An 11,287-nucleotide genomic window follows, 5' to 3' on the forward strand; every position below is an offset into this window, starting at 1 on the left:
ACCTTTTCCAGCCCAAGGTCCACATTCTTCCAGGGAGAACTATAGAAGTATAGAGTTGGAAGGGGCCACTAGGGTCATCTAGTCCAACCCCTTGCAATGCAGGCATCTTTTGCCCAACATGGGGCTTGAATGCACGACCCTGAGATTAAGAATCTCCTGCTCTACAGACTGAGCTATGTCAGAGCACGTAGCTAGTTGTGGGCAAGGCCAGAGGCAAAAGTGGGAAGAGCAACAAGTGTGAATTCTACTTTTTGTACAGTAGGCTAATTTCTACACATCCCTCTCTATCCTCCATCCAGGCAAGCAAGAAACATTGTCAGAGTTCAAAAATATATTCTACCCAGGCAAAAGCAATCAATCAATCAATCAATTTTTATTACGGCAAACAGCCAGCATAAGCAGTCATGGATGGTGCAAAAGCATGGTGTGGCCTGGAGAAAGGGTCTCTAACCGAAGAGAGTTCCAAGGTCAGAGAGGTCAGAGAGGCCCCATTCAGCCCCCGGGCTGGGGGTTCCCCGGTCCCTATTTTGAAGCAATGTTTCCCAATACAGGCTGTCTAATACTAGAACAAAGAAGCCTGGGGAGCTGCCCAGTTTTCCAATTAACCCTTGATTAAGCATATGCATGGGACAGGTAGGCAGACAGATTGCAAGACCTGATTATAAGGTGTAGTGTTTTGTTTCCATCCTCCAGGCAGAACAGGGTTTTTGAAAGCAGCTCTATTTCTCCAGGGGATTAAAGCACAAATGGGAGATGAAATACTTGGGAAAAAGTTTACCAAAGAGGATTTGCTGGATCCAGGAGGGTTGTAATTAGGCACTCATTCGCTGAAAATAAATGCAAGTGCCTCCATAACTGTTGCCAATACAGAGATTGATCTAGGAGATCGTGGGAGCGGCACTGGGCATGTAAAAAATTTGAATAGGGGGCAACTATCTTCTGATTCCTTATTTGCAAGGCTGTTCTAGAGCAAAGTAGCAACAGCAAACTTAAAACACCATTTTTGGACACGCTGAACAGGATTAGGGTATGCCCAAAGTCCATAACATGCACTTCCCATTCTGTCTCCACTGCTTTGTCATTATTACCAGGCATGACAGCTCACACACTGTAGGAAATAGGAGTATTATCATTATTTAATAAATCTCTATACTGCACTTCACCCAAGGATTATAGGGTGGTTTGCAATATATAAACACAAAAATAAATAACATAGTAACAAACAAAAAACAATAACTGCCCCCAACAGTTTAAAAGGCCATGGATTGTTTAATTAGCCAAAGGCCTAGAAGAAGAGGAATGTTTTTGCCTGGCACCTAAATATATGCAATGAATGGGGAGAGCATTCCACAGTTGGGGAGTCACTGCAGAAAAGGCCTGTTCTTGTGCTGCCACCCTCCAGATCTCTTGTACTTTGGCAAACTCTAGGCTGTCAGCATGCAATGACTGGCAGGCTTGCTGGGAACACTCTTGGTTCACTTACACATCTACTCCAGTATGTAAAGTACTGTGCCAGTTCACTGGGAGGAATTCTACTCGGCCAATCTGTTGCTGCTCCTGAGCATTCTTGAAGTGTGCAGGCAGCATACTCAATGAAACATTGCGGAAGTCATTGACTGTAAGAAAAAAAATCAATTCTGCATCAAGGCACAGAGAAACCACCCCACATTGAGGGCCCGACTAAATGTAATGATGGGATCTGGATGAACAGATCTCCCACGTTTTTCCAAAATAGGAACATCCATTGTGGGGGGCGGGGGTGGGTGGAAAAGAAGGAAGGAGTATTTAATAAATTCCCCCTGCTCTGTTTTCCAAATCTGGACTGCACCCCAAAGCTGCTATTTGACTGAGGAGAAGGAAGATACACAAATATCATATTATACTTGTACATCCCCCTATCAGTGGGTCAAATAGCAGCTAGGAAGGGGATTCAGATTGGGAAAGCAGAAAAAGAGAAGGGCTAACCCCCGACCCCTCAGGCCCAACCTCATGTCAAAAAGAAGACGAAGAATGGGAGATCTGATCATGGATGCCACAACATCTCATCTGATATGTACCCAAGGAACTTATTAAGTTTATACATATTTAATTCAACAGTTCACATGTGGAAACTCAGTGTGTTAATCCATTTCCTGATTTTGTGTTTCTACATATACTGCAATCAGCTTACAAAGCTCATGGAGCATAGCATTTGGGAATCATAGTGTTGGCCTGTAATTGTAACAGGGTAACTTCATACTTTTTGAGATATAGCCCTTCCAAGAAGCATTTTACCCATCTTATATTGCAAACCAAGATGAACTGGAAACCAAACATTGACAGACAGCTTTGCACCCAAGGTTAACTTCTGAAAAAATATACTCTCTTGTTTTCCTAAAACTAGTTTGGTTGCATATTGAATCACACCTTATTGCATTTTGAGTTGCAACTTAAAAGGGAGACGTGTTAGGTGAGCATTTCACTGAAGATGCACCTTTTTACCCTGGTCTCTGACACCCAAGATTATATGTTTCTAGGACCCACCCTTTTTGGATTTTAAATTGTTTTAACCAGTTTTAATACTGTAGTTTTACACTGTTGTAACCTGCCTGGGTTAGGCCATTTAAGCACTGTAGTGTCCTTCATCATGACCAAGGAGGAGCTGCTGCTAGGCAAGTCCTGTTACAGGGAAGAGACTGCTGGAACCATAAGGGGCAAGCAAAACATTCCCAAGGCAGTTTACAGTTAAAATAGAAATACAATAATACAGCAAGACAGTAAAATGAATACAACAAAACAGCAGCAATGGAATCTTGGTCATATTAAATTATTATTAAATATATAATAAACCTAAAAAGGCTCAACAGTGTGTAGCCTGTTCACACCGAACAGGCTGGCACTGCAACTGTATTTTATTGAAGAAAAATAAAAGCCACACATCAAGTCTGCAAATACACAATGCAAAAAACACAAGAATTCAGCATTTTTGCAATGATGACAACTGGATTTCTCATAAAAAGAAAGCGAGCAAAGGTTGGCAATTCTAGAAAAACCCCTAGTGCAGAAGCAACCTAGGACACAGTAAGCCCCAGTGATTTGTTACATCTGTAAACTACATTTGTGTTTTATGCAACTTTTGCATCCACCTTGATTACAAAGCAAGGTAAGGCAAAGCTGTACTACTTGCAGAATAAAGTGCCCTAAGATGAAAGGATTTTGAAAAACTTTTGCATCTATAGTCTACTCTTTTAGTACCATCACTAGTTTCTGTTGAAAGCATCGGAATTTCCAATGTAATTCCCAGTGCCAATGAGGACTTATATGTAATAAACATCTGTAAACGACATTCTCTAGAGCAGTGTTTCCCAACCGGTGTGCCGCGGCACACTACTGTGCCGTGAGACACCGGCTGGTGTGCCGTGGGAGGGAGGCGGGCGAGTCGGGCGGCGAGAGGCGGCGGCGGCGAGGATCCGCGTCGAGCCGGGGGCGGCTCCGCGGTGGTGGTGCCGAGCGGCGGGGCAGCTCGCGCAAAAGGGAGGAGCGCGAGACAGCGGAGGAGGAGGAGGCCGGCATGTCCGGGCAGCAGCAGCAACAGCAGCAGCAGCAACAGCAACTCCCGGCGACGGCTCCTCCTCCGCCCGCTATCGCCGCCACCACCACAACAGCCGCCGCCGCCTCAGCTGCCGCCGTCCCTCAGTCCCTCGCTCTGCTGCCTCCTCCCACCCCGGCAAGGGGAAGGGAAAAAACGTTCACTTTTGTGCGTCCCCCCCCCCCGCGTGACGCTGCGCGCTGACATCACGGGGCGGGGCTTTAATGGTGGTGTGCCGCGAGATTTTTTTCCGGTAAGCAGGTGTGCCGTTGCCCAAAAACGTTTGGGAAACACTGCTCTAGAGACTGTTTTGGCCCACTAAGCCTTGTAATTTTCCTGTTTCAACCTTGATGGGAAGAGAATTATATATAATTTAAGGCTGCTGTAATATGGAGGAACTACTGTACTAGTTTAGTTTGGATATATCCTCCTTGGCAATCTCTGTGAGATCTATGTGTATATATAACCCTTAGCGTCATTAGCCAGTTGATCTTGTGGACAACTTGCTTCTCCATCTCAAACAGAATCAGTCTGATTTTCTAGTCAAATACAGTCATCAGTTAATTTCCTCATCATATGAACAAAACATATATTCAGCCTTACACTCTAGCATATAGCTGATATTCACTGAACCAGTGGGCTCTGACATCAGCTGTTTTAGATTCCTCTGCTTTTGTTTTATTGTATTCATTTTACTGTTTCTGCTGTATTGTTCTATTTCTATTTTAACTGTAAAGCTGTCCTGGGAATATTTCTCTGAAAAGTGGAATACAATTAAATAATATATAATGGAATAAAATGGTTATAAGACATCACAATAACTCTGTCTGTACTAAAGACCCACATATTTTGTGGACCTCCTGAGATGCAGAACCAACAAGTATCTTTTATACTGCAGACTTACCACACTGAACAATACTCCGGAACCGAATATCACATGCAGGTCCAATTCCATGAACAACAAAAACCAAATGGTCTATCTGCAAAGGTTCCCCTGAAATAAATAGAAATTGCATACTTATCAAGACACTATTTTCAAATGGGAGTGACATTCTCTCAAAATGTAAGATTTGGTCCTGGCCCCCCCACAAAAAAGCTTAAATTTTTCAAAGAAAAGTTATGGATTCTATACTTGAGCTAAATCAAATATTTGATTATGCTTTGGCTTCCCTAATTTTTTAAAAATAAAAAATAATTAATAGATAAAATATATATATTATAAACGTGCCTATTTACTTTTCAGTAGTAGTATAACATCTTTAAGAATTACGTTCAAGTTTGGGTTTGGTTTGGTTTGAAGCAAGGGCAGAAGTACCAGGCAGTTTTCTAATCATTTTAGTCACATCTGTTTATCCTGTTTAATGAACAATCCCTGCGTAAAATCATATCAAGAAAGAAAAAGCACATAAGTTTAAAATAAGCAAGGGGGGGGGGGAACGCATGTCATTACCATTAGGAATTTCAGCAGAAATATTTTCCACTCCTCTCTTTACAGTTCTTGGCCGGCCTTGCTCTGTGGGACTTGCGCCCCAATCATCAGTGGTTGTTACTGGGTGGTAATGTACCATCAACTTGAAAGGACCACAAAAATAAAAGATGTTAGCACTACATAAGTAGGAGAAACAAACCACAAAGCAGAGACAATCAATTTCAAAGGTGGGTAATAATTTAAATGCAACTCCCAAATATGGACATGCAGGAACGCTGGAGGAGAGGCAGACATTCTCCTCTCCCATTTTATTTATTTGGACACTTTATACTGCTCATATTTACACAAATCTCTAAGTGGTTTACAACATAGATTAAAACATTTTTTTCCAATGACAAATACAAAGATTGCCAGAAAATGTCCGCATTCTATCAGAGACAATTAAGAAATAAGCAGAGCATATTCTTTAGCATCAAAATAAATATTACATAGAAAAATTAGCTACAAAAATAGAAGGAAAATGCCACATTGTGGAATACAGTACATAGCTAATCATAATACTCTTTAAACATAGGAAATGAAATATTACAAATGAAAACTAACTAAAAATATATAAATTCCACATTTTAAAACAGCATGATTGACAGCTAGACAAAAGAAAAACCACCTCCCATTTGCAAAATACCATATCCCGATTGATCATATAATTAAGCAATTAAATTCCCAACAATAAGCACAACATAAATTACAGCTAAAAATGCCTTCCATTTGGTTCTTCTCAAGCACACCTTTTCACGATCAATACACTCACATCAATTCAGCATATACCAATATATGCATGCCTACCATTTTGACACTCCCTCAAATCATACTCTCCACACTCAGCAACCACAGGCATAATTCAATCTCACACCTTCAAACAACCCACACGGATGTCTACACCATAAGACTCAGAAAATGGGTAGAATATAGAAACTCCTTTCTGCAATTTTCTAACTGACCAGGCAATAACACTTCAACTATTCTCCCCTCTAGAAATGAACTTTTCTTTTCAGAAGTTCCTGATTTCCTGAAACAGAGTCAAAACTGTTTATTAAAAGATAAACTATGCTTGTAATACTTGAGAGTCGCAAACAGCGAACTTTTAAGCTTCACTATACCTTTGGGTTATGCAATATGATGATTTCTCTGGTCGGAGACTCCAGTTTCTTTTTCCACTCATCTAAGGTGACACAGATCATATAGGTGTCCTAAGAAGAAGAAGAAGAAGAAGAAGAAGAAGAAGAAGAAGAAGATCTTTAAAGAGTCAAATATATGTCTTTTAAAAAAAAAAATCTATCAAAGCACAATCCTATGCATATTTACTCATCTTTAACTGGACTACTATTCTGAGAGCACAATATACAAAATTAAATGACTAGAATCAGTTCCAAAACTATAGTTTGAAGAACCAAGCCAATAAAGTCCTAATTAGCCTCTCAATACATGCCTTTGGTGGTGGTGGGGGGACACCTCAATCGAGACTATTAAGAGAAAAAGCAAAATATGTAGGTATTTTATTGTCTAGGAGCTGGTGAGGCAGCAATGAGGGAACAATCACCAAGAATGCATGCCTATGTCCTTACAATATAAATCTGGGGGCCAAACAAAATACAGCATCAGGAAATGAGGCCTTCTGCTGTAACTGACATTATTATCAACTGAGAGATGATTAGAAATGTAGAATGGTGGGGGGGTAGCCTTTCTCCACACACACCATCACCTTGGCCAGTTGACTTGTAGGTGAACATTTACAGATACTGGTATCATACATATAAGTTTGAGCTCCCATGTCGTTTTGCAAAGTTACAAAACTTCGCATATCCAAGATCAAAAAGACTTGCCAAAAATGGAAACATTTCAATCAGGGTATGACTGGTGCCTGCCGGAGGCAGCAGTTATAATTTACAGTTACCTCTAGCTCTTCACTGAAGCTTTCAGGGTATGGGATATATCTGTTGTCTTTGTCTCCCTTGTAAAACCAAGTGCAGCGCCTCACTTCAGATTCATCTTCTTCCCAGTAAACAGCATAGCGTAACCTCTTCTTCAGATGTACATCGTATCTTCCCCCCTCTGTTGGAACAACTAGCTCATCACAGTACTTGCCTGCAGAACAAAAGGACTACTGTAAAGCAGGAATTAAACCCAAGATAAGGGGACACCTGACCTCCACAGCCACACATTATTAACGGAACTTTGTAAAAAGGAAAAGCAGGGCTAAAACCAGATTCTAAAAGAATAAGTAGCCTATTTATTATTATTTTTTGCTTCCTACAAAATATGGTATCTAATGCAGAATTCAGAAGACTGCAGCTTTATTCTTTAAAGCAAGTGCATCATCTTTGTAGTTGACAAAATAGCCATGAAAGCATACCAAATAATGTTTACAAAATGACAACAATTTGTGGATAAATTCTGTATGTCCAGCATATTTTCCTGTCCTTCCCCAGGGACCTGCATTTAAATGTCTCCACTCATTTCTCACACACTTACTTCCAGCCACCAACACTCGCAACGAAGTACAATTGTAGAAGGTAGGTCATTTTTTATAATTCCCTGCTTTTGAAACACACCCTCTGATCCCTTGGTATTCATAATTATACTGCAGATCTTAGTCTTCAGAGTCACTTAGTTAATAAGCCACTATATTAGTAAATCACTGGCTTTCTTCCTTGTCCTATACCAGAAGAACTTTGAGATATCCAATGAAATTGATTGGCAATAGATTTATGATGGACAAATGAAAAATACTTATTTGCACAACACAAAATTTATAGCATGCACTGCCACAACATATGGCAATGACTATATGGAGTTGGGGAAATTTATGAAGGCTACCTCTGACTTCTATGCTTCCCTGCTTTCTGGGCTGCCCAGGAGTATCTGATTGGCTACTGTAAAAAACAGAATCCTGGGCTAGGGGATTTTTGGCCTAATCGAGTGGGGCACTTCTTATAATCTTAGATACAAAATAGCCATCAAATTAATTAAATTAATTGGGAGTATATCTCATTGAACTCAATGGGACTTATGTATGAGTAGTGACATACATAGGATTGTACTATAAGGGTGGTCATGACAATGGGTTTCTGGCTGGAAACGCTCATATTTCAAACCCAGTTTCAAGTCGTCATCTGATGATTTAGTATTTGAGTGAACCATGCAACCACGCCAGTTAGAGAGATTATTTTCAAGGGAAGATGATTTAGTATTTGAGTGAACCATGCAACCACGCCAGTTAGAGAGATTATTTTCAAGGGAAGATGACTTAGAATTGGATATAGTCATATTGTAGGAAACCTCTGAACACCACTAATGCAAGAGAGGATACTGGGAAAGATTGCTAACTAATAAGGCTTAGTGTTAAAGGATAGCTCCCACCTCCCCAGCATTTCAACTTACTGGATTTATGAGCATTTTCTAACTTCTCTGAATCTTGTCCACTGAAGGGAATCCACCTCTCTCTTGAATCTACTACCTTGCAATAAAACCAATGAGGGCAAACTGCCTCATATTTATTGGCTGCATCTGTTTCCAGTGCTTCAGATGAGCTGGCTAAATTAGGCAATGGAGAAGGCTCTGTCGGTTGATGCTCTGCTGCTGACATTGCACTGCCTGGAAGAACACAAGACAGGAAACAGAATATGGTTTAAAATACCTACAGCTTATTTGATAGCAATGAATGAAAAGGTTACGTAGGAATAAAAATGACCCCAGACAGCACAGTTTCTGAGAAAATAAGCAAGATAAAATTGTAAATTGCTACAAATGAGCCAACAGCAACCACACAGACATCAAGCCTCTCAAACCAAATCAAACTTACAATTTGGACTGCAACTTCAGCACAAAGCAATTCAGTGGGACCACTAACTAAACATCTAAGAGCCCACAACTGCATCAGAACTACTTTCCCTTCTGCAGCTTTATAAATATTTTTAAATGCATCATTCTAAAATTCATGGACAGGCATATTACTATCCCTTTGGATTACACCTCCACATCTGAGAACCAGAAGAGAAATTATAACTGAATGAAAATAGCTACGTGAATCAAAATAAAAATAAAAAGAACTACATCACTCACAGACAGGTAGAAATCCCCACCTAACTGACATGAACATGTACCCCCAAATGATAATTTAAATAAGACACTTACAGCCACAGAATCCTAACTGCTCAGTCTTTACTCTACAACAGGGTGGGGAACAGGTTTTATTGCTTTAAAGAGACCCTGGGTGCTTGCTAACACATTAAATTTCAGTCTTGGATATACATAATGATAATTAAATAAGCTAATATTAAGACATTTTGACTTCTTGCAGTTGCGAACTATAGATGCCTTCACATATTCAGTTTTGTGATGGTTTTGCCTCCACATGGCAAAACACACTAACCTGTCACAAGACAATTGTTCAAAAATATTTCTCCAGAAATCTCCAATAGAGACAATGGTTTCAATGCACATATGGACAGTGACAACTAGACTGGTGCTTTCAGCATCAAAAACAGTAAGCTAAGCAAAAATATGAATAATGACCCTAGTCCTTGCATGAAATTGTCAGGGGGGTACGAATTAGACATGCAAACACTGCTCCAAATTCTTAAGTCAGCAAAATAACAACACTTTGGTCCCTGTCAGGCAGTGACCCCATCTCCTTTTAATCACAGGGTATTTACTGCCAAGCACCCAGCTACCAAATACAAAAGCCACAAGCTTAACAAATCATTTCAGCACATGCTTCCAGTTTCATAATACTGGTTGTGCCGAGCAACAAACAGCAAATGTGACAGATTCCCCTTAGGAAGAAGAGGAGGCTGGATAAATACCCATCGCTGCAAAATGAGTTGTGCACACAGCTGCTCCCAGCCATTACTGACGCTACGGATGCCACGTTCCAAGCCCTGCTGCCCCCCTGATCCAGTAACCCACTGTTGCCCTTGTTAGTCTAAAGGCCACCCTGTCCTCCTCAGCACCTTCGCAGCACCCGCCACCTCCTAACTAATCCCTGTACCATCTGGGACCAAGGTTTCTCCTACCTGGTACCCAGCCTTTGAGAACACCTTACAGGAAGGACCCAGGCTGTCTTTCAGCTTCTTGACACCCAACCAATCGCAATCCATTTCGTGGTCCCCTGACACCATCCCTCCCACAGATAAAAATAAAATATGGGCACTTGGACACTGGGCAGCCCCCTCCCCCCCCCCAGACCACTGCTGGCTGGGCAGGTATTGATAACCTCCTCCTGTCCGTTACAACCAGGGCGGCAGGTGCAGGGCACAGGTAAACCTGCGTCTATCTGCGTGTGCAGACACACATCCTTCCCCTGCCACCACATGGGCATCGATGACCTCCCCGCCCCACAGAAACACACGCGCACACGTCCCTCTCCATCCTGTCACTCCCCGCAGGAATTCATGACATTTTGCATCCCCGTCCCCCCCGTCCCTTTTTACCCATTGCTGGCGAACACGCCTGGACATCAGGCGCAGCGGCCGCAGAACGGACCGCGAGTCCCCGCCCTCGCCGACACGCATTCGCTGAACGTCCGAACGGGGCTCATCGTTCCACAAGCCACGGGAGGCTGCGGATCTGCCCCCCCCCCAAACCCGCCCCGCCCGCCCCTCTTCCTCCTGACATCAGGGAGGTCAGAAAGTCCCCTCCTTTTCCATGATGTCCAGCGGAGGCGGAGGCGGCAGCAGCATCCCCTTGGCCGCCCCTTCCGCCGAAACACGGCGCCGCCGCCGCCGCCGCTTGGCGAGAATCGCCTCAGAGAGGCACCGCGCTCGGCCCTCCGCCCCGGGCTCGCCTGTCGCGAGCAGCCCCAGCCCGTCCCCCCCGCCGCCTTCCTCTCGCACTGACCCCGGGCGCCCAGGCCGCGACGTGTCCTCGCCTTGCCGCTTCCCCGGCCGGCTGAGCTGTCGGACAACAGCGGCGGCGGAGAAGGAGGAGGCTGGCTGAGGCGAGGCGAGGCGGGGCCGCCTGGGGCGCGCGAGGCAGGCCGGCTCTCCTCGCAGCCCGCCTCCCACTGGGCCGGGCCTGGCCGGCCTGGCCCGCCTTCCGCCGCGAGCCTTGAGGGGCCTCGCACCTCGCCAGCGCCCGGCGGGGGAGGCTCTTCGGAGAAGGAGCGCGGGGAGAAAGCAAGGCCCCGCCTCCGCCCTCGGGTGTCTGTGAGAGGCCGCGGAGGAGCCCCGCGCTCAGAGCCTCCCTTCGCCCGGCGAGCGGGCTGCGCGCCCCTCGCGCTACCTCACAGG

General features: G+C 43.7%; 1 protein-coding gene across 2 annotated transcripts in view; it reads right to left on the reverse strand.

Annotated features, from left to right (window-relative positions):
• Nucleotides 1-11,268, reverse strand: part of DDHD2 (DDHD domain containing 2) — a 27,562-nt gene extending 16,294 nt beyond the window's left edge. The window contains exons 1-7 of one of the 2 annotated variants that reach the window (XM_083480510.1): nt 10,896-11,268; nt 8,439-8,651; nt 6,952-7,142; nt 6,158-6,247; nt 5,019-5,139; nt 4,473-4,562; nt 1,484-1,616 (exon numbers count right to left, since the gene is read on the reverse strand). In XM_083480510.1, coding sequence (XP_083336636.1) covers nt 1,484-1,616; nt 4,473-4,562; nt 5,019-5,139; nt 6,158-6,247; nt 6,952-7,142; nt 8,439-8,643 — 830 coding nt within the window. In that variant the 5' untranslated portion in view covers nt 8,644-8,651; nt 10,896-11,268. Of the gene's footprint in view, nt 1-1,483; nt 1,617-4,472; nt 4,563-5,018; nt 5,140-6,157; nt 6,248-6,951; nt 7,143-8,438; nt 8,652-10,489 lie in introns of both variants that reach the window. The other variant, XM_083480509.1, reaches the window with a different exon arrangement.
• Nucleotides 11,269-11,287: the final 19 nt, after the last annotated feature.

This window comes from Podarcis liolepis (genome assembly GCF_965112155.1).
Source record: "Podarcis liolepis genome assembly, chromosome: 16".
NCBI lineage: Eukaryota > Metazoa > Chordata > Lepidosauria > Squamata > Lacertidae > Podarcis > Podarcis liolepis.